General features: G+C 34.9%; 2 protein-coding genes across 3 annotated transcripts in view; one reads left to right on the forward strand and one right to left on the reverse strand.

Moving 5' to 3' along the window:
* The window catches only part of LOC108754777 (T-complex-associated testis-expressed protein 1-like), a 23,867-nt gene extending 1,089 nt beyond the window's left edge, over positions 1-22,778 (forward strand). The window contains 9 exon segments of the mRNA XM_018497364.1: positions 8,231-8,292; positions 8,610-8,882; positions 9,573-9,764; positions 15,118-15,279; positions 15,363-15,501; positions 16,178-16,415; positions 18,187-18,342; positions 22,497-22,519; positions 22,521-22,778. Coding sequence (XP_018352866.1) covers positions 8,246-8,292; positions 8,610-8,882; positions 9,573-9,764; positions 15,118-15,279; positions 15,363-15,501; positions 16,178-16,415; positions 18,187-18,342; positions 22,497-22,519; positions 22,521-22,568 — 1,278 coding nt within the window. The 5' untranslated portion in view covers positions 8,231-8,245 and the 3' untranslated portion in view covers positions 22,569-22,778.
* Positions 7-25,068, reverse strand: part of LOC108754776 (Kv channel-interacting protein 1) — a 48,889-nt gene continuing 23,827 nt past the window's right edge. For both annotated transcript variants that reach the window (XM_018497362.1, XM_018497363.1), the window contains 5 exons: positions 7,731-7,800; positions 7,588-7,658; positions 4,570-4,842; positions 3,179-3,480; positions 7-2,477 (listed from right to left, as the gene is read on the reverse strand). In XM_018497362.1, coding sequence (XP_018352864.1) covers positions 3,433-3,480; positions 4,570-4,842; positions 7,588-7,658; positions 7,731-7,800 — 462 coding nt within the window. In that variant the 3' untranslated portion in view covers positions 7-2,477; positions 3,179-3,432. The remainder of the gene's footprint in view (positions 2,478-3,178; positions 3,481-4,569; positions 4,843-7,587; positions 7,659-7,730; positions 7,801-25,068) is intronic.

A 25,068-nucleotide genomic window follows, 5' to 3' on the forward strand; every position in this document is an offset into this window, starting at 1 on the left:
AAAATTACATGTATGTATATATATATAAATCGTACCATATTATTATTCTCGTTTATACTTAAGTAATAGCTAACTACGGTAGCTTTGGTGTTTCATTGTAATCGATTTTGATAATATCCATAAATCGCCGCTCAGGCTTCCGCTACTTCAGCTAGTCTGACGTACGTCCGCACACTCGCACGCCTACGACTCGTAATAACGGATACATTAGAAAATCGATGCTTCACGCACGTACACCTACAACATGTTACACGCTATGAACGCTCAGGAGTCCGCAGGCGATCAATATCTCTTATCAGTGTTTCAATATCGGTGATATATATATATATATACACGATTGAATGGCAGATATTGCGAAACTATACCACTAAGAAAAGAGTGGCAGGAAAATAGGGACTGATAGGACCAAAAGTACTTGCCCGATAAGCCATCGACGTGTACGCTCTGATACAACACCGATGCGAAAGGGGGGGGGAAAAAATTGACCATAGATCGGAACAAGTAGATATATTGATTTTATTGATAAACGAGTATCGGTCGAAGGGTATGAATTTTGTATAGAAAAAATTGGCCATACCCTTTGTCAGCAGAAATATTGAATGCCTGCGCGGCCCGTTAGAATCGATGGGTCTAGAAAAGGGCGTACAACGAAGTGTCAACCTACGAACCTACCAACGAAAATACATATGTATGATATCTACGATCGTCAACGATCGTGTGACTAACAATTTAATTGGGGGAGATGCATGGCTACGGCCGAAACGTACAAAGCCGCCTCTAAACAGCACACAGAGTGCAGCAGGTCCCAGGTCGCAACTAAAATGTATTTCAAATTATAGGTAGCAAGTTGCAATACGCAGGACGCGAAAATTGAAGTCCATCCAACTTCCCGCGCCCTCCGTTCTATGTCCTGCAGCCTATTGTAATTAAAATACATCGAATTAGTTACTAGTCTCGTGATCTGCGACCCTCGTTCTGCGTGGCGTGTAAGATCCAGCTTTATAGGTTGCAGGACGTAGAACGCAGTAAAGTTCGGATAAACTTCAACGTCGCGTCCTGCGTCCTGCATTTTGCGTTCTGCATCCCGCAACCGGAAATACGTCACGCTGCATCTATTTGCGACCTGCGATCCACGTTTCTACGTAGATAGAACGGTTTAAATCAATCTTGCCTTATCTTCACGATGCACAATTGTCACGGCCACGCGATCATGATAAGTGGTCGTAATCGCGGAGAATATAACGAAAATTAACGAATGTTATAACAATTATGCGGAGTGCTTGAATCAAACGATAGACGATAGAAAAGTCAATTCGCGTGTATTACATTATACAGGGTCCCTGAATCATCTGAGAAGAGGTCGCTGTCAAGAGACAACGTAATAAGTAAGGGCAAGATGTACCCTGTATATATAACCATATGATGTATTTTCCTTTAAACAAATAACATTTTTTCGAATGTAAAATGATAATCTACGAGGGGAATTCAGTTAATCACTTTCAACGCGGAAAATTCTTTTTTAATGCAACCGCACGAAGCATTGGGAGAAAGAAATCTATTATTAGGGAGAAGCTATACTCAAGTATAGGAGAAAATGTGTTTCCAAATGAATCACACGATCTCCCGTGAGTCATGAGATAACGCAAATTCACGCGACCGATTCGTTATAATTTTTCGTTTTTAGCACCTACCGTGGAAACAGAATTGTGCAAATAACACGAACGTCTGCAACTGGATGCGACATCCCCTGAGTGATGTATAATTTTTTTTTTTTTTTTTTTTTTTTTTTTTAATAATTTAGAATCCTTGTTCTTGTGTCGTAATTTCCAACTCACAGCCACGCATATAGTACCTTCCCCGCCGTTTCTCCCGTTCCATCGTCGTCGTCGTCGTCTGAAAATCCCATAAATTTGGCACAAATTCGTGATACCAGGGTTCTTTGATCACTGAATCTTCTCGCGACGAATCGTAGAAAGGGAAGTCGATCGTATCTTACTCGAACCTCGATCAGCATCTTTTCACTTTCGAGGGCGTCCTTTTCTTAGACACTATTCTTCACAAAGCGCGAGAGATCATAATATAGGAGCTACGCCAGGTACCTATCTCGAGTATTAATATACAGTTTGACCTTAGATCAAGTTCTTGTAATTTCGCTAAATTCTTGCCAGAGATCGACGCCAATTTCGTCGTTTCCATGATTGCCAAGATATCTGGCGATCATCGTCACGAGATTGTCCGTGTAGATGAAACGGTCTCTTCGTTTTCCACGTGTTGTTATCGAAATGGCAATGGAGTCTTCCGCTAAGCTCCGTTCGATGGCGAGAATAAGAACATCTTGCATCGTATCCTCGTACTGCTTGCGTAACGTTTTGCAGAACGAAGAGGCAATAAGATGCTGGAAAATCCGCTCTTCGATTCTACAGATTTAGACCTCGATTGCTACTCTACGTTGCTAGGAGCCGTATTATCGCATTGCCCTAAAAGAAGAAGATTAAAGTCTTGAACCATAAGAGGTTCGATCGAGGAAAAAAATGTTAAAGAAAATATTTAAAAGAGGATAAAAGTTGCAAGATAAAAATAGAAGTGAAATAGAAAGATAAAGCGATCAGCTATGTACACTTTAACATTTAGGTAATTCAATTCTGAGTTGGTGAGATAATATTGAAGATTCAACAAAGATATCATTCTCTAAATAAATTTTCATCGGAAAGAAATGGTCTTCAAATTCTACGAGAGATCTATCGTTGGAGATTGGCGCGCTTCACGTTTTCTAATTATTCCAATATTTCGATTTTCCATAATATTTAATAATTACATCTGAGAAATGTCTATCTCGCTGGAGAAAAAGAAAAATGCATTACTTAAGATACGAAGCGCCACTCCGGTTTGAACGTTAAGATGTTGAGCTACTATATATATTCATTTAAATGAATTAATTTCAGAAATGATATTTGCATGCCGATGTGATTGTCGGACTCTTACAACGCGATCAATCTGAAATATTAATAATCCCCCCAAATTTCGCAAATCTTAAAAAACTGTAACGGCACGCAATTATCATTTCTGGCGCTTCGTATCTAAAGTGATGTACTTAACACAAACGGTCTTGCTTCCGATCACAAAAAGAAAATACTCTCAACGGTGTGAAAAGTATTGGGAAATCTAGATTTAGATTTACCTTCAACAAAAGAGCGGCGCCTCTGGTTGGTTCCACCAGTGGGCAGCCAGGAGTAGATAGAGCTCCTGATCCTGGACGGTGTAACCAGGTGGCGGCTGAGAGGGCAGAGGTGGCGGGATAGGCGGCAGCAGGGAATAGGACGGCGGCGGCGGCGACGGGGATAGGGATTGTGAGAATGTTGTCGTCGAGAGCGGCGTCGGCGGCGTCGGCGGCGTCGCGGTGACCGCTGCTGGAGGCTCGTCTTTAGCCGGAGATCAAAGCGCGCAGTCGAACATCGCCAGCGACCGTGTGATCACATCGTCCTGCAGTCAAGTTCACGTCAACTGAGAATCACGTTGTATGTTTTTTCCTTCCAAAAAGTTTCAGAACTTAGCGCGACTTGCCCTTGGAATATCATTCCGCTATCGACGAAAGCACTGAACCGACTACAAACAAGCTCGCGCAGGCTCCATAAACATCGATTGATCTTCGGTGTCCTTATTTTTGTTTCTTGCATTCGTGCCTCACGTGCACTGTGAGTTCACGTGCATTTATTGTTAGAGCATAATTCGTTCCTGTACCCGTGTAGAAAGCCGATATTCATAGTCAGTTCTTATTTTAAGACTGTCTTAAATAATGCTAATATGGCTCTGTGATCGGCTTATACAGCTTATAGTATAGTATCTTACAATTATACTCAAGACGATCTTAAATATAAGAATCAACTATAATAATACCGGCCGGTGTACCGCAGAATCGAATACGGAGAGTTAGAAATTACAAATATTTTACGAAAAAGTTTCTTAACGACACAGATATTGATATTGATAAAAATATCTCTACGGAGATACGTATTTAGTCTTTAATATATGTCGAATGATTCTGCCAAATTAATTCTCAAGACTATAAGTGGATAATAAAATCGTATTTCTCAGTGAAATATAAAATCTGTTATTTCTACAGAAATACGTGATTCAATAATTAATTATCGCGATATGTATGACATGGAAAATTACGAGCTCATTCAAAAAGAGGGAATCGTTCCAAGTCTGGTTGAACTGCGAGTGGAAACTAGCTGAAAGAACACCCGGCAACCATGTCTGGGACATTTTATATGTCTCGGACTTTGAATTCATTTACGAAAGGGAATGCATACAGAGTGTCCCAAGTTCACTATACATTCTTCTACTCTTTTCTTCTAGACTTTAATTAAACTGAGATTATTATTATAGCCTGGCTCATCAATATGGGAGCGTATGTGACACGCAGATAGAAAAGGAGATTAAAGAAAAATCAATTGTACATCAATCTCAAAGAGTCTACAGAGACAAAATGGAAGGGACGACGATAGGGACGCCCTGTATACTTTCCATCTACTACTTGATTGCTCGTAGTTTCATGGCCAGACATACCTTCAAACAACTCTCGATAAACTCCTCGATCGTGATAACACCGTCCTGGTTGAGATCGAGTTTCTTGAAGACCCTGTCCAGCTGTTCTCTCGCTTTCCTATCCTCTTCGGCGTGATGCCGTCTACCCATGAGCTCGTGGACCGCTGTCACGACTTCGCCCAATTCGCCCCTAGTGATGCAACCATCGCCATTTATGTCGTACAATTTGAAGGTCCACCTCAGTTTCTCATAAATGCTACCCCGCAGTAGGGTCGACAGCGTCACGAGAAGGTCCTGCAATCCCCGGAATTATCTAAGTCGCGCGCGACTTTAATACGAAACGCGATGGAATGGCAGTGCTCCTCGAGTGTCCGAGCGTCTGCCCACTTTGTGGATTTCATGAAAATTCAAATGAAATTTCACAATTTGACGGATTAATGAGAAATAGTTCGGACGTAAATGAATATTAAAGAAAACGAGAGACATCAGCGAAGCAGAAAAAAATGTTAATCAATATCTCAAACGAAGCGTTCGTGAGGAAATTTTCAAAGGAAAATTTTGTTGGTTTCGAAATTCATATTTTAAGGTTCTCAAATTCATATTTTAAGTTTAACTCGGAAACATTGTGTGTGTGTGTAAAATGTATATAGCATTTTTTGTTAAAAAGACCACTCTTTGTCCAAAATTTAGCTCAAACAAAAAAATTTCTCTCTGGACTTAAATTGTAAATTGTTTATACACGTCTATTTTCATTAACAGTTCTAGCCCTTTCGGAAATTTAACATGACAGGTCCAACATGGACACGACTACAGTTCACGAAGCACTGATTGAGAACGCTTGAATCATCAATATTGCTTATATCTATATCTAGCAACTACAGTGCACGTCACTTATGGGTGCACATTAAAAAACAAAAGCGATTATACAAAAAAAAAAAGGACCATCTATATAATACGAAACATCGACTAGGGAAATTAGTTAAAATAACGCCCCGGGTATGTCCGAGTTCATGTCCCACGTGAGTACGTGAGCGTTGACCCATTGAAAGCTTTAATACCATGCGCGATGCTCGGCGATCAAGCTGCCTTTGCGGTAGTAATAAATTTTCTGTATGCGCGAATGACCATGCAACATTCGCATGGAATGACGGATGATCAGCGAGCTCCGTGAGAGCTTCGTAGGCGCATTTGCCTCTGTATCCGCTGTACATACCAGCGTATCAGGCATTTATCGTAAAAACGATTAATTATTCATCCGATAAACGATCCGCTCAATTGGCGGATAGTCCCGACTCGGCAATCGACGGCCGGGCCGTTCGCGTGCTGCGTTATTATCGCGAAACGCGGATGTGCATCGCCCGCCCGCATAAATGCATCAGTATTTGCGTTCCGTTTGTCGTACAACGTCAAAATTTCCCATCGAGATTCATTCGTGCCCGCGTTTCATCCGCGCGTCAATGTCGATTGGAGAACTGTATCGCAGAAATCGCGGCGTAAAATATAGTACATAGCAAATTAAGCGTGGCCTGAGCCTAGATAGCGAGCAAAATTAAATTAAACCCGAGCATAGCAGACGATAGTGATGCACTAAATTTAAAATTAATGTATGAGTTGTTTCACACTATCAAGTAGAACGTTCATTTATTACTTCGACTCGGAAATTTATTATTATTGTGTAATTAATTGTTAATTTGAATAAATATAGCGCCTTTAACTAAAATATACGCTCTTTTTATTATACTTTCTACGCTAACAGAAAAAAGATTGTAATTACGATAATTTAACGATAATTTGTAGTCACACACATTTTTTTTATGCTAGTAAGATTGAAATGAAGAAAAAATATTTATTATCGAAGCCTGTGTCTGAACTATCTAACATTTTGGTAGCATTTTGATTTTCCGGAAATTATCGCAGGACAAATCTGGGTTAAGTTTAAAATAGGACCGTATAAGTCGAACAGGATAAATCTGAATTTATCACAGGATTTGATCCTTTAAAAATTTTAATTCAACCTCCAATAACTTTTTGATATACAAACGGATGACTCATAATTTGTGACATTTCCTTATTTTTCCCGTAAGTGATATTTAAATAAAAGTTGTTTGTTTTTGAATCTATTATTGAATAGATTAAAAAACAAATAATTCATCAGTATGCTCCTCGCTGATAAAGTGAATGGCAAGGTTCACGAAACGTCAGCATTAATAATGGATCATGACACGACGATAACTCGCAAAACCTTTTTAAAACGTTATTTTTGCTTAAACCTTTTATCTACATTATATCACGTACAGTTTAGAAAAATAAGAAAATATGTCACAGATTATGAGTCGTCTATTTATCCAAATATCAAACGTGATTGAAAGTCTGCTGATATCGTAGAACGCCAAAGTTAACGAAATATCCTTGATATCCTACTACATATATCAAAATCATTGTACGATCTGGCTATGTTAAATTACAAATGTTACATCTATGAATGGGAAATAGCAACTAATATGTATACTACATGTACCATATACGTTAGTTATATGTTATACAACAGTTAGACATATATCTGTGTTTGCTGGGTATATTATAGCAGTAATATAAAAGCAGAGCTCCTAATTATTTTATCATGCGATTATACATGTAATTACGAATACAAAACACTTTTCTCTCAAAGTATAAGGTATATTTTGTCTACTTGACAATCAATTGAGTACTCAAATAAATAAAATTTAAAAACTTTTTAAGTAATTGCTTTCTTTCGTACAATACACACGTACATGTACACGCGTTTAAGAGGTTATCACAGGAAAATTTTCTCGCATAAATGATGCGCGACGTATTTCAAGACGAGGACACATGTCGCACGCCGTCATTCGAAAGCAAAGGTATACACTATCACGACGTATCAGTCAATATAAAATTCAATCAGTCAATAAAAAGACTATACATTACATGAGAGAAAGATAGAGATAGATAGATAGATAGATAGATAGATAGATAGAGAGAGAGAGAGAGAGAGAGAGAGAGAGAGAGAGACTTAATTACCCTGAAGCTGATGGCCCCGTTGCAATTAACGTCGAAGGCCTTGAACACGTAGTGGGCGTAGAGACTGGAGTCTGCAATTCGCATGAGGGGTGGCCATTAACTAATTACGCAAAAACGTGGACTGTTATTTAATTGGAACTCACTGCCGTGCGGGAAGAATTTCGCGTAAATGTCCTTGAATGAGTCCTCGTGCACTACTCCCTCGGGACACTCCTGGAATAAAAGAAAAACAAAAAAGGGCCGTGAAAAACGATCATACTCAGTTTCCGCGAGAGAGTTTTATCAGAGATTAAGCGACACTCTATGTATATATGTACATACGTATTGTATATATATTTTCCGGTGATCATTTGTTCGAACGAGCAATGCTATATTTTTCTGTGGCTTGAAAATATATGTTCTGGTGAGACACCGATGACTCGTTCGTCCATCAATAAACCGCAGGATAACATTCGTTGCTTTAACATCGTGGCAGTAGTAGTGTAAACTAATTGCATAGGTAACAGCTTTATCGATCCACGTATTTTCATATATCTCGTGTAAGAAATAGCAAATCGAAACTACGAACGTATCGTAAATCATCTACGATAACGATTTCGCAGACTATCGTGAAGTAACTCTCACGTTTACCATCTTTGTGCAGAAGCAGACGAGAACAATGAGGATCCCGCATACGATATCGAAGAACGTTATAGCTGCGTACAGGTAAAATAGAATAGAATAAATAAGTTCCTCTCACACACGACGCCTTCTCTTATCTCACCTTGTATATCCTGATTTCCATATATACGCGCAAATTGAATTTTCCTCGAATAAAGGCACTCTTTGAAAGTGTATGTTCCTTTAAAGTATCCTTTTAAAGTAATTTAATTTTAACAACGCGAAGAATCCGCAAAGAATCGCGTTACGGATGCGGCAATCCCCGAAATAAATCTTCGAGATGTCTTTATAGAGATACGCAAATAATATTGGTTTCACTTATTTAATATACATTGTATTTATCTTGGCAAATTGATTCGCAGATGCTCGCCGGAAACCACGCTGTTATCGCAGGAGCAAGGAAGGACGCTTCGGGCGGAAGACGCCTCGTGGGACGACGGGGTAATCCCCGATTTAAAAATTCTCGCGCTTCGTGCCATAGTTTTGACCTGGAAGGATAATCCTATCCTGGAGGATCTGCCGACATGCGCCGACAGGGATGTACTGGTGGAAACACTACCGACTGATCTACCCTTCGAGTTGACGATACCAAGAATCGGGGACGAGTTTTATTGGGAACGCTCGGCCAAGGACAGGTAAGACGAACCACTTATCGATTCTCGATTACGCGAGATATTATTACGTAATAGCATACTATCGAATGCTATCGTGTACTTTACATCGAAATTGCGCATTGATCGTGGTTAAATAACAGTTAATTTTATTTGACATTAATTGACGGTAATTTCTGATCTTGCAACATTGAAAAAACAACTGTGCAAATATAATCTAGAAGATTGTAGGTAAAAAGTCAAAAGATCGCAGAGTCAATTTTTCTGTCATCACATCTATGTAATTAGAAAATTCAATTTAAAACTGAGCATTCGCTCCATACGACAGCAATAGAGAATTAAAATTGTGATAGCTGATGTATAAAAAAAAAAAACGTGTCCTTTATTATTTTTTACAAAACGACATAGAAGCGGAAGGGGACACTTGGATCTCTTCCTTTGTTAGTCTAATCTCTTATCTTAATTGGTTGACTTTGATGGTATTTTAAATTTTAATTATGTTTAATTAATTTTTTAATTTTATTTTAACTTCCATTAATTTTTTTACGAAAATATTTCTGTCTGTAAAGGATATATTTATCCGTTGAAATACCGATGATTTCATGTAAACAGATTACGAATGCTTTTAAAACGTATAATCAATTGATATTAAAAGCGTGTAAATAATTTGTGTAAACAATTTGTGTACAATTTAACTTTCTCTTATCATCACAGGTGGGAATATAACGATCCAAGTGAGCATGGTAACTCATGGCGGCGATTATATTGCGAACGCCACTTAGTCGAGTATCTGGAAACTTTGCAGGCGAGCTACTTCGAGCCTCAAAGAGAAGAATGTGAGAAATTGATGGCTCTCGTAAAGAACCATATACATGTCATAAGGCTTCGTTCTCTCGTGCCGACCAAGTAAGGCGTACATTAAATCCTACATTACTTCTTGTGCGTGGCAAAAATTAATCAAGACAAATAGAAGGAATTTCCGAGGGAAAGCTTTGTTTTTTCACAAACTTAATACAAATTTATTATACGCGCGGTAAATACGGGTATTATAAGGTGACTCAATTTGGTAAGTTTACAGAGTTCAAACTGTAAGAAGATGGTTCTTAAAATAACAAAATAACAAAATAGATATAAATGTCCTCAAAATTTCGAAAAAATAGCTTTGAAGAATTTATTCGAGAATTACGAATCTATTCTAAGTTTTTAATATAATATTTTGAAATAAGATTGCATCTAATATAGCCTACTTACAATCTGTAGATAATAGCTACATTACATATAGTTAAATCTTCACTGCACCCATCTGAATATGTCTTATATTTTCAATTAAAGAGTAAAGTTACCTTACGATTTTAATTGTTTAATGAATATTCAATTAAACTTCAATTAAGATAGAATCAGTTCTCGTTAATGAGATACTGTACAAAAATTTGCAAAATCTTACGGAAAATACGGAAAAAATGGATTTATTCACGGGTTTATGTAGCAGGTACAAGTACAGTAGACGTATTGTGTAGCGCTAGACGTTTGAGCAGACCTTGCACCGCTTCGCGCACTCCATACAGAAATCCACAGTATTTACGCCAGGCCGAGAACACATCGGAAAATTATTATTAGAGCCGGTCAGTTTGTCGGCTAAAACCGTAAGTGCTTGCACTTGAAGATCCAAGGAGTGCGATGGACTCGCGGCGTAAATATCGCACGAAAGCGTGGCGGCCGGTTCTATAATTGGCCAGAGTATCTAGGAGGCGAATTATAATCGGACGCCGGAAAATCGCGAATACAGAGTTTCAGATTCCTTCATAATTTTCGTTATCGCGATATTATATGCATGCAATTATTTTATGTCTTCTGTAGTCTTTATTTGATTCTATTTCTACGACACCGAAATATGAGTCTGTACACTGTTAAATTCATAATGTCAAATTATACTTATAATTTGAGTCATTTTTCCTATCATTCATATTATTCTCAGAGGTCGCCATTGCTCCTACTCGACAAGTCATTAATTTATCTAAAATGGAGTTAAATAATTTTATTCAAGAAATGTATTAAATTTAATTCAAATTTATTTCATTATTTATTAAGTGCATATACGCTAATATAAATGCTGTTTACTTTTAAACTAAGCAATTCGATCATAGACATGAGTTGATTAGATGTGGTTGATTTCTATAAAAATAATATATTTTAACATTGGAAGTTAAAAATAATAAAATGTTATTTAACTTAAGAAATTGGTTTAAATCGTAAAAGCCTCGCTCTAATGACTTTGCCAGCGATTTGGGCTTCGCCCAACAGTTGACATTACTTTCATTCACACCTTCACATCAAATTTATATCTGTACATTCTTCGTATAATCGATCATTGAAGAGAACACGTGCAAATTCAGCTGCGCCAAGTTGAAATCACGACGGCAGAGGCAGGCATATGGCAAATATACTCGCGAGCGAATAAACTTGTTAATGCATTAAAGATTCTAATTATATACGAGAGGGAAGATATGCACGCTATCGAATTACCGAAGTAATTTTGAACGATGAATTTTAGAACGGTGTAAATTTTTGCGAAATTGCAACATCGCGGCCAAGCTATGTGTGATAGTATGACAGTCGATTCTAGGCTGTAACTATAACATACTATATGCACCACTTTCGAAGCGTAACTTCGCGAAGTAGAAAGTAACTCAACAATAAGAATCTTATTGGACTCTGCCTATGAATACACAATCAATAGGAAATAAAGCCCATAAGTTCATAAATCTTTATTCTTTAGTACGTAAATATTTCGGTGTAAATTTATACATATATTATGTATCAAATTCTGCCAAACTCTCTGCGCGCCGAATTAATTTTTTTCTGACACGCTGTACCAATGGAACTGCAGTAATATTATTACAAAAATTGCCTAACAATTTAATAATTTGATGCTCATAAGCATCTTAGAAATATTTGGCAGAGTTTGACTGATATGTAGTATATAAATTCACATCGAATTATTGAAGCACTAAAGATCTAACTTCGTTGGCTTTAGAAAGTAATACAACTATGTGACAACGTAAGCAAAACTTCTCTTCTGATAACAAGTCTGTTTTTGCAAGCGTATTATGTAATACAAAAACATTACAATCATACAAATATATACGATAAAAATATTAAGACAAATGATTGACGTGCAGTTTGTATAAATTGGAAATTGCAACATTCATGCAAATGAATATGTTATTATTACCGATCCTTTTCTTTTGATGAAGCCTTTGATTTTGTCCCTTATTTGTATTATTCACATATCGATTTTTCATTATTAAAGATATTAATATTTTTCTTAAAATTTTAATATCTTTAATTAAAAATTAATATGAAAATATACATGCATAAATATTTCTAAATGATATTCCATAATAACGACAATAAATTTGGAAAAGCTCTGAAAGCTTTTCCTGAGTTATTTAATTTCGCATGGGAATGCACATGCACAATTTTTGGAGCAATTTCAAAAAGTGCCGATATACTTTTCATACTGGACATACGTTGTGAGAGGAATTGTTAACATTGCTCCAATTCCATTTCATTTCCAACTCTTTTAAGGCCGCATTATAAAATGTTATTGAGAATAGAGGTGCTGTTTAAAAAGTAAAGAAGCAAATTTACATAGTTACGGCCGCACAGTTGGCAGAAGAAGGTCCCTTACTGCCGTTGTAATGAAATTGGAATAGGTAAACGTGAGAGCGGTAAAAAGAGTCGTGCGATCACGTTTGCAAAACTAATCCTAGGCAGAACGAGCAGAATAGTTTCGCCCGTATTGTTCTCGTACAAAAAAAAAGAGAATTAATTAACTTCCACAACGTGAATTTTGCAGTATTATTAATGCGAAAAAAACATTATTATATGGCACGATTCTATAAACTATATAAAAAGTTTATAAGATGAAATTTTCATTTCCTGACTGAATTTATTATAAACGGAAATATGAAAAGTCATTTGTATAAGAGAGAGAGAGAGAGAGAGAGAGAGAGAGTCACAATCAACTGTGCAGTTTTCTGACACGTACGTTCAAATTTTGCACAAACAGCTTCCGCAAGTATATTTGACAGATTTGCTTAAACGTGTGTCAGCCTTAGCTACCTAATTTTATATAAAAATGCATTACGAAAATTTGAATCGATAAAAAACAGACGATTATAGAATTTCTTTAAACACCTCGCTGGAAACAATACATTATATATAGTGTATTCAATCCAATTCAATTGCTTATAATTTTCATAAAAATAAAAATATATTGTAAACAATATTGTTTTCAATTAAAACGCCAGACGTTAAGAAATGTAATAGAAGGTATGCTATACCGAAAAGGTGTTTAAGAATTAATAATGTTACTTTCACATATTTTAAAGAACGTTCTGAGATGAATTCATTCGCATACTAGCATCTTATTCAGACGAAGAAAGATTGCCTGAAAAAAATGCTCGATAAGATGCTAAGAATTTGTATAAAAGCGTTCTTAGAGCTCTCTTTATGAATGTTGCTCTTGCGATTACAGATAAATACAAAAGTGCTAAGTTGAGTCAAGGAAGCGTTATCATTCCGTTATCATTACCGCGATGATAACTGCTACGGGTCCTAGTTTAAAAATCATGGTCTCATTTAATTAAGAGAAAGAGAAAGCTTGGAGAAGTAATTCTCTCATATCACACTGGACTGCTCCCTTTTCAAGCAATCCGTAAATTCGCTGTAAGATTTATCTTCACTTTTATTCGGATTACGGAAAGATCCTTTTATCATGATCTGTCAGCTTTATCTATTTCTTTTAATATCACATTTTATTTATTAAACAATTATAAAATATTAACAATAAATATTTAATTTATTAAATTATAATGATCCTTATTACAACAATTTTTGACATTTGAAAATTTTCTTTTTTCAATCTCATTGTCTCAATAATTTAACAAAAATATATAAATGTTGATTAATATTTTAATATATATGACCAGCAATAGTAATGTTCAAATATGCACATTTCTTTACGTAAAAATATATATATTTTTTAGAAATAAATATTTATTAAAATTTTTCAATTTAAACACTGTTGTTTTAACTCTTTCGTTCTTATTTATATAACTACGTACTATGAGCTATAAAATAAAATATGTTTATATTTTTTTCGTATCTGTGAATATATATATATATATAAGCTTCTTACAGTTTTATATAGCTTAAAAGTTTCTATAATAACTTTATAATGTCAATTATTAGCTGCAATTTTTATACATTTTTAAAATGTCAAAATATCTTTACAGATTGCTTGTCATTACGTAATAGGCATAAAAATATTTTTAGCTGCTAAATAACTTAGGAATGAAAGAATGAAGTATACTTTCAATGTTAAACGCAAATTATCTGCGACAAATGCAATTATACATAGTGCTGTATACTAATTAATACACGTAAACTGTCAACATCATCTTTCAATGCACGTGCAAATTTATTATCCTGAATTCCATTTCGCATATCAATTTAGCACATCCAACATATCTAACATATATCTGGCAGTTAATATGACCCGGCGCGTGTACGCGTTCTTCAATTATTCACAGCGACTAGCATATAACTAGGCCTCTACATACGCGATGCAGTTTGTGTGCAACGTAATCCATCGTCCAATATTGATCAGAGCCACGACTCACTCAAATACATCAACTGTTTCGCGGATAAACCGTTAAGTAACAATCCCAACTAATTTTTTACCTGCGCGTGGATTTCTGCAATACGTTACCGAGGATAAAGTATTTTTTTTTTTACATTAAAAAATTAGTTTTCCGTCGTATCTCGTCGCAAATTAATTGATATTGCGGATATAATACAAAAAAATTGCAATATGTATGTATATGAAAAAGATAAAAAATGTATGTATAAAGATGAAATTAAAATGAAAAACTCGCAAAACAAAATTTTTTTATCCTTACATTCGTAGCATTTCGCAATATTTCATTCGGAGCGAATGCAATTAAAATAAAAATAAAAAATTTGATTTTATATATGTATTTCTACATTTTTTAAACTTTATTAATTAAGTTTACAATTAAATATGTTATTATCAAGCTCCGCTTGTTAAAGCATAGTTTTATCACGCATAAACGTGTGATTAATTTCTAAAATATATTGCTTTTGGCTTTTAATTAACCGGTGATATTGAATGAAAATCAATTACCGACAAAATAGCGTTTTTCATGATATGTGGTTTGGATACGACTTCCAGAAAGCGAACTGATATGGAAAATGATGAATTAATCCTAGAAGACGACGTCGTGCATCACATTCCCATGGCTGTTATACTTCCACAATTCCCGCATCTCACCGAGATTTATCTCAACTTCGGTATGATCTACATGAATGACGGTTTCGAGTGGCGAGATTTTGAGTGAGTCGGAAGTTTTCAGTGAGCGTAAAGATGAAGAGGATCCCAGCGTTAAATGATTGATGAAACATTCATCATTCGTACAGATTTTCGTTGGAGGATTGCCTAAGTCTGGGGGAAGGAATTAAAGCCAGCCCGAAATTGAAGAAATTCAGTCTAACTCGGAGCAACTTGGACCAGCCCCGAGTCGCTGCTATTCTTCAAGGGATGATATCGAACGATAACGTTAGTCAATATATCTGCATTATGCGAACTAAAAGCACGGACCATATTATTTTCGATTAAGAACTTAAAAAAGTGCAACTAAAAGTACAACTTTGCTAAAAGCTACGCTAACATGGTGACTGCATGAGCACTATACGCTTTAATACTTTCAGTAAAACGATAAAATATAGCAGTATCTACTGAATATTATTCCTGTAATATCTACATATAAAAACAGCTTAGCTGTTTCTACTGCTAGATAACGTTTCTACTGCTAGAGTTATATATGTAGATAGCAGTATATATGTAGAGTTATATATGTAGTGTATTGCAAATAGTGTAGTGTATCTACTACAGCTTCGTAGTAAATTTTTAACGCGTTATAATGGTGGTCATCCGTAATCGACGATATTAAAATTTTTTTTAAAAAATAAGTGCTTGTAAAAAATAAGTACAATCTGCAATAATATATAATTTTACATGAAACAATTAACTAAATAATATAAAATATAAAATACGTTATTTAACACAGAATATGATAATCGTGTTACATATCTTTTCATTCTTTGCTTACAGTAATAAAAATTTTACTATATTGCACACGATAAAACATATAACAAAATTTGCTCGACAGGCAACGTGTTAACAAAGAATTTTATCGCTGCATACAATATTATCTCAATTATCTCGAATGCAGATCGAGGAATTGGATCTGTCGCATTGCAAGTTGAAGGATAAGGGTGCACACGCGGTAGGCGAATTTCTGTCGAGGCACCAGAACCTGAAGATTCTGCATTTGACAAATAACAATATTGGACCGATTGGAGTTGCCGGTATCGTTCACGGATTATTAAAAGCTAGCTCGACGGCTCTAAAACATTTGGATTTCCGATTGAATCCTTTGCAAACTGAAGGAGCTAATCACATATGCGCTCGTAAGTTTAACATATTATAGTGTCGTTTTTCATTGATAATCCCAAAAGCAAACGAAATTCACGTTCCTCAGTTCTGTCCAGATATTAAGTTGCATTTTTATTATTACAAATTTTATTTAATATGATTTTCTGCTAAATATAATAATAAGATTAATATGTAAACCATTTCTTTCACTAAGATCAAATTTTTGCATGATGAAGAGATTGACGAGTGTTTAAAAGAAATATTTAAAGATGTCGAAAACTTTCTTCAAAATATATCAAAATTCATTGTAAGATATACAGCTTTTAACTTATGGAGTAAACGATTTCACAAACAATTCTCTCTCTCTCTCTCTCTCTCTCTCTCTCTCTCCTTTTTTTCCTTTTTTCTCTCTTTCTTTATTCTTCTTCGAATGAGTTATCAAGATAAATAATTCTTTATTTGTTTGGAAAAATGCAGCGCTATTATCCAATGGTGTTTTCTACGGAATTCAGTGCCCGAGTAATACAAAGCTCGTCGAGATAAATTGAAATTTAATGTTGCGTGCAGTACTATTTTATTCCGGGCACTAGTATACGGATGTGTTGCATTTTCGCCGAATAATGGAAATATCACGGATTTCGTATTCCTAGCATCGTTTTCTCTTTCAAAAAGTTTTTCTCTTTCTAAATTTATCAATATACGCATAGCTATATACAGATCAATAACAAAATTGAAATAGAAATCGAGTCATACTTAGATTTTCTGTATTTCTGAATATATAATTTTTATGACGCTAATAAATACCAATGAAAGAGAATCCCCCCCCCCCCTCTCTCTCTCTCTCTCTGCCCTAGAACACTAATAAACTCACTGTTTATCTCTTTCTACAAGAAAATAATAGAATTTACTTCTCTAAATATCTCTGCCAAATTCGTCTGAGTTAATGATATTTTATTGTCCAAAAACTCTTAAAAATACGAAAATGTGCATCTAAAGTTAAAATAGTAAGAATAAAAGATGTCATTATCTTGAATTTTATTTTAAAATATAATTGTCTTAAATGGACTGAATGAAAGCTATGACGCATGACCTCGCTGCATGAAGTGCTGAACTGCTTACTACCGATTCTTCAAAAACTGAATGCACAAAATTCCATACAATCTCGAATATTAGCATAGTAAAAAAAGAATATAATCGACTCGCAAGTCGAAAGTGTGGCATAAGCAGCATGCTAAATTATTTAAATAAATGCAAGCTAAATAGCAGATCGTGGCATGCGCGTGCATACAAATAGGATGTTACAACACGTATAAAACGTGACTAAAATTCCCACATAAAAATACATGATAGGGCAATAACATCTATTACAGGTACAAAATCACTGCAATTTTTCGAGGATATGTTCTCGGATACGTGCTCATTATAAAATAATAGCCCAGTGTTTTTTTTTACGTTTATGAATAAAAAATTCCAGAAAATAGGTTGCTAATCTTCGACCCTGATCGTTTCTTTAGATGTAAAGTTTTGCTTAATGCTTAAATTATCTGAAAAATCATGCAAACGGAAAATATCAGAAATGACAGAATGTATCGTTGTATTACTTTAATGCAGAATATATATTACGCAAGATAGAATTTAACATTTATAAATAGTGATTACTTCGAGGATAGTTTTATTTTCATAATCTATTTATACATATATGTATATTTTTATATTACTTATAATAGTTATAATAAAATTTTGCAAAAATATCCTTCATTTATAAGAGATTTCTATATGCCTTGTTAATTAATTCATCATTTTCAGTCTTGGTAAGAAACAAAACTTTGGAAACATTAAATATCAGTGGCTGCGAATTAGGTCCGGAAGACGGTATAGCGTTGGCCGATGTATTCTCTTCCGGTTGTGTGGAACTCGAAGCTTTATCTCTCGATGTATCAAACAATAACTTTGGATTTACAGGTATTAATAACACGAAGAATTACCTTATATAAAATCTATAGAATCTGTACGCTTTCGTCCTTAATTCGAAAAAAATAAAGACGTTTAAAAGAAAGATTCTCGAAAAATTTTTAAAGTCATATGTGGAACGGACTGAATAATTGCATAGAAAGATAATAACAATGAATGCAAAGAGCCCAAAAAGTTTTAAGGGCCATCAATTATTTTTATCGTTGGAGAATCGTTGCGCAATTATCTTACTGCTTGCAGTCCTCGAAAGATTTGTGTTCTGGTGAAAAAGCGGCTATAAAATTTGTTCCAGCTGGAGAGTCATTCGAGGCGGCCGTGGGCTCAAACCCGTACATTATCCACTTGGATGGTCGAATGTGCAATTTCTCGAAAGAATCGGAGTGCTCGATCATCGAAAGCGCACGCAGGTGAAGCCCATGATTATCGATTACGAGAAATAAAATGTTCCACTTCTTCTTTCTTTTTTTTTTTACACTTATTTAATTTTCGAGCAGCCTGCTCTTTCTAACGTGCAGCATCATTTACGTTTTATTTTGGTTACTTTGTCTATTTCTACACGTGACGTGCTCAAGACAATAATTTCAATAAATCTGCAGGGAACAATCGAGATATAGTGCGCAGTCTGTCGGAGATCTATAAATTTTCATCGTATTTTCGTATTGACTTTATTGGTGATTTTAGGCAAACTTCCACGTACGTATGTCGCGATTTATTAAGACAGGCAAAAGGATTGTTATGTTCTCGAGAGAATTCACGATTTCCACTGTATTCATGATATAATTTTCACGCGCTCCAAATTTATATTAACTTCCAACTGCTTCTTCGTGTTTATATCGTGGATTTTCATCCAGCACGTCTCAGGGATTATATAATTTCTCTTGAGATTCTTCAAAATGGGAATTGAAATACGTCCTGATAATTAATATGTCATAGCCGAATGAATTTCGTCGCTCGATAGAATTTCTTTTATTAGCGAAAACATTCAGTATTTTATCCAGTTTCATTTTACGAGAATCGCAAGAGGCAGGTTGGTGACAATTCCTTCAAACATTTCGATTACCTCTTCCAGTCAATAACGTCACGAGATAACCACTCTGAGCTCTGGATTGCTTGCAGGCTGCGTTTGCAAACCTCATTATGCTCGAAAGGGCAACACGATCTCGCCGTCAGAACAGAATAGATATGTTGTCAACTTCGGGCGCAAGCAGTTCGACAAAGGCGACGACGAATCTTGTCGTGCTTGGCCGCGCGCCAAGCCGTTGTACGAAGACAACTTTCTTTCTTAATAGAACAACGATGTCTCGCCGTATCGTCAGTCGTTAATCGGCATCGTTAAATCGCGAAAAGCGATTGATTGTTGATAGCAGAGAATCGCTTCTGGCGCACTCGCGCGTGCGCTTGCGTGTATATAAGTGTAAGAGAGAGAAAGAGCCTCTGCTTGCTGTTAAACTCAGTTTGTTACACGTCTATTTAGCGCGCCTCGTTTCCAGTCCAGCACTAATTTAGTCAATCGATTTATCCGTTTTTCCCTCTTTTTTTTTTAGGAACGCACACGCGGTATCCCTTGTTCTTCTTCTTCTTCTTCTTCTCTCTCTCTCTCTCTCTCTCTCTCTCTCTCTCTCTCTCTCTCTCTCTCTCTCTTTCTTTGTCTCTCTTATTACACCGATCTCCCGTTGATCGCGTCTTCCATGCACCTTTGACCTATTGACTCCGTTGTTCACGTGCTGCGTAATATAAGCGTATCAAGGATCCTCACTTATGAATACGTGGCGGCCCTGAGGACTGATTGCACATATGAGATGCGCAATTCCGTGCCCTCAAGACAATCGTCCAACGTTGACAATAATTATACGTGTACTGTATGTCAAGAATTTCAACATAAGAATAGTCGAAATTAATCTCGTCTGACATAAATACATCTGTCCTATCTTTAAAAACATTGAATCATTGCACAATGATATAAATTTTATAATTACTTTAATGCAAACGTTTTCGCTTTTATAAATAATCATCAGCAACGGTACTAAATTTTCAATCAATTATTTTTAACTTTTGCATATCACGATATATACTCATACAAGTCTACCTGAAAATGCATACCTTATTTAAAAAAAACAAAATATTCTTCTTTTTTTGAAATCTTTTGATGTCTTTTATGATAATGTTACGTCTATCTTAAATTTTTATTTATTAAAAGACTTAGTGAACGTAAGTCGAAAGCTTAATCGTTTTTGAGATATAAGCACTTTTACGTTAGCATCAACAATGACTTAGAAGATTTTATATATCGGCAGTTAGTCAATTGTTATCAATCGGCGATTGTAGTTCTACATATTATGTTTAGTGATTACAATAACAACTGATTGCCGGTAAAATCTTCTGTATTAAGCATATATACAGAATGACAATATTCAGAACACGATTTACAAATATTAAAATAAACATCACATGCAAGTGGAAAAAAAGTGGAAAAATCAATAAATCATTCATAATGCTACATATAAAAAGATTTATATGTCAGAAAAATGATTAAGCTTTCGATTTATGTTCACTAAAGTTTTTTTTTACTCAGTATGATGATGTACAATGAGGAGCAAAAATGAGTTCCTTTATATGAGTTCCGGTATAGCTATAGGGTGTAGTGTTTCTGTAATACTATTGAATAGTAAGATTAATAAGTGCGATGATGACGCACGAATAGTGCGCTCTACCTATATATAACTACACCAGAAAAGAAACTCATTTTTGTTTCTCATTGCACTATACTACATAAATGCTGAGATGGTTTTCTCGAACACCCTATAAATATATCACAAAAATAGTAAATACGATTTTATGATAGATCTGATAATAAAATGGTCGTATTGATATTTTGAAAAGAACTGAGACGATCATTGTTATCGCATTGAAATTACACTTCGACATATTACATTTCCGTTTCTATAATCGTGAGACGTAAAACTTTACTTCAACAACTTAGTATTGTGAGCGTTTATTTTCTGCCGGGCATACTTTTCAATTTATTTTATCGCGATGAGTTATTGCTTCACGGTTGCCGTTATAAATGTTTGTACTCCACGTTTACGCAGGAATAAACAAAACATGAAAAAGGAGAAGAATAAAACGGCGCTTTCTCAAAGCAGCGCTGTCTATAATTCACCCAGTGCCAAGAATCTGCAACAACAGCCGGAAGTTAGGTCGTCAGAATCAAGGGATATCGTGTAACATTTTTCTGGCAGACAAATCGGTGCCGATAAAAGTTACTGTATTACTTTATACATTATTGCTTCATTTTAACCCATATATTAAATACGTAGCATTATACGATACATAAACGTGTCATCAACTCAACATACAAGAATATCATAAACTTTTTATCGCGCCTTTTAATTGACTTTAGAGGACCATGCATACATTTTTGTGAATTATTATATACATAAAGCCAGTATCCATTGCCCGTGCTTATATTTAAGACCATCTCAAGTACAGTACTAAAATATTGTAAACTGAAGCCATATTAGCATTTTAATCCATTAAGTCTCAGAAGATATTCTTATGCACTTTTCTATTTTAAATTCTTATAACTCGAGTGCTAATAAAAATTTTTAGATTGAAATTGATATTTAATGGCAAAAAGAGTTACTTTCTGAAAATCTAATCACCGATAGTATGAGAAAAAAAGAAAGGTGGAGATAAAGAAAACTCTTATCTTTTTTTTTTTTTTACCGACAAATAAATAATTCAACTAATAAATAATTTCATTTATCTTTTTGAGTAGAATATATCAGTATTGTTATAGATTAGTCAAATAATAATTATATCAATTTCTTCTATTCAACTTGAATAATCTGATAGTATAATTATTAAAATATATAATTAATACTTGAAATAAGAATAAACTATGAATACCTAGGTCTCTCTAATACCTTCCGATTTTTTGTGTCTATATATCGAGTATTTTTTATTTAGAATATTACTTTATTATTTAGAGTATACTTATTGTTTACATTTCAACGTCGCGTTGGAAATGTTTCAATTTGAAACTTTCGAATTTTGTCACGCATTTCTCAGGTTTAAAAATGATACGCAACAGTATTCAAGGCGTGACTTAAAAGCAATATTGAATTTAATTAATCACATTACAGAAATTACAGATGAGCAAGAGAAGAGCAAAATCAATCCTCAAAGTTCAACATTCAAGTGGCCTCGTCTATTAGAAGAAGCCGAGCTCTCCTGGTCATGGAAAATTTAAGACGCCGTTTAGATATAGCGACGCCACGATGTATCCAGAAGAGTGCTTACCAAACGAGTTTTCAAATAATAAAACGAAGACGATGCTCCATATACACCGAGGAACATTGCCAACTCTGATTCCAATCAATCTACTACCCATTTTTCCAAAATCAATATAACTAATATTTTTTAATGAAACGAACTCTCTAAACAATAAAAATAGCAAAATTTTACAATTTATTATAAATATAATAAATCATTGTATCTCTGTTGTCTTTATTCATTATACTGTGTACTCGCTCATTTTTTATCCTACCTTTCCCTTATAACTTTTATATCTAACGAGTTAATAAAATATTAAAATACTATATCAGAAAGAATCGTAGAACAAATTAATAATCCTTCACTTTCATCGTAGATTAATATAATTATAGCAATATTAAAAGTACAATGTTACATATTAATTTAACAAAATATGTTTTAATGATAATTTTTTATTTCGCAAAGTATTTTATTATTGGAGAAAAAGTGACATTTCTCAATTATTTGTATCTTTTAATCGACTAGACTAATTGAATCGTCGAAGCGCTTTAACAATTTAAGTAAATATCACGATCGAGTTCCTACTTTAAAACGTAAACTACTTTTCCTACGTTCCTACTTCAAAATAACAAATTAATCAAGAATTTAAAAATACATGGCGATAATGCAAACATTATGCGAATCTGCTAAATACACAATGCGATGATGAATATTACGTGAACTCATGTAACGCGATAATAACGCGTCCTTTATTACGCATGTGACGAAGATTGCATTGTCAACGAAATCAGCAGTTGCGGCGGACTATCCTGAATAATATCTACGTTGTCATTGTAGGGAGTTGCAAATAACAATTTCTAAACTGTACGTGTCTTTCAACGAGCGAGCGTTCGCGTGAACAATCACATTTGTCTATGTATATATACGCACATAATGAATGACTAACCGAAAAAGTTCACGCAAACAGCGAAATTTGCGCCGCGTGTCTGTGATTAAAAACCCTCGCGAAAATTCGTAAGAACTTTCTTTGTCATAAAAAGTACCGAAAATAGCATAAATAATCGAAACAAATGCCAGAAAATGTGAGACACATGAGAAAATACACTGCGCTTACATAATTGCGCTGATATTAAAAATTATACTTTCAACTCTCTCTGTCCATTGTTGTATATAATTTCTTGTATTTTTTTACCTGTATCGTGAAACCAGGCCACATATCTTATTCCCGCAATTATATGTTCCATACTCAAGAATATTCTTCCGAAGCTCATCAATTTGTTCTACGGAGCTAATACCCGTTTGAAAATCGTTTCTAATGGGTGGGTAATATATTCGCATTAATAACATTTGCTTCAATTTGTCTGATAGATTGAGGATACATATGCATCCACAATTCGATACTGTAGTTACTTTTTTTTTTTTTTACTCAGATTAAACAGGAACTCTCTGCGGTGACTTTTAAACCAATTCCGAAAACACAAAGCGCGAGCACTAGATAGTTAAAACAGTAACGACGTTCCGGTTCAAGTGAAGTTCGCGTGTGAATATCTAGCTCGAATCAATATTAACCACGTTCACCATGACTTGCGGCTTTTATTTTCGATCTCCGCCGTTCTTCAACAGCCGCATGTCCATCGGAAAGAGAACGAAAAAATAAAGTTTCCCTTTATCTGTATCCCTTACGTTGTGTTTCCATCAAACTTTTTTCCATTTATATGTACAAACATACGTACACACATTTACATACATGTATGGATTTCGCTCATGAATGAGTGAGCTCATCTAACTTGGCACGGCCTAGTTGTTGCCATAAGCCATGTGGCGTATTAAATCTCACGAAGATGCTATTGATCGTTGAACAATCCGATCCATTCGCGATTGCAGTTTTTGTCCATTCTAATATAGCTTTTTGTTTCGCGCTCCGAGTCATAATTGAAACATTCAAGTAACGCGCCGCTTCGCTGAGCCGGTCTCGCTTGGCAAAAATCTGTGTCTTTCTTATCGTTTCAAATGACGTAAATGAAGTACAAACGGAAGAAAGACATCGAAGAAAAATATTAGGTTGGAATAAAAGTTCATAGTGCATATAAACTTCAAGCAACTTCGTTAAAAATGAACAAAATTTAAAAAAGGATTTCAAAATGTAAAACCTGCAATTATAGTGAATGTAACGATTTTTCTAATATCTGCTTACCGTAGTAATGACTAAAAAATATGTAAAAAAAAAAAAAAGAACCAATCACTTTTGGTTTCATGACACCAGTATAATAGTTACGTATCACAGCTTCGATGATCGCACGCACATAATGCAGTTAAAACAGTTATAACTTGCACGGTTCGAAATAACTAAAATAAATGTAAGTAGCTGGCATAAAAAAAATAATTAAAAATTTTAATTATTAAGTTGTCATATAGTCGCGACTATTTTCTATCAGCGTAAAT

This window comes from Trachymyrmex septentrionalis, unplaced genomic scaffold, assembly GCF_001594115.1.
Source record: "Trachymyrmex septentrionalis isolate Tsep2-gDNA-1 unplaced genomic scaffold, Tsep1.0 scaffold80, whole genome shotgun sequence".
Classification (NCBI taxonomy): domain Eukaryota; kingdom Metazoa; phylum Arthropoda; class Insecta; order Hymenoptera; family Formicidae; genus Trachymyrmex; species Trachymyrmex septentrionalis.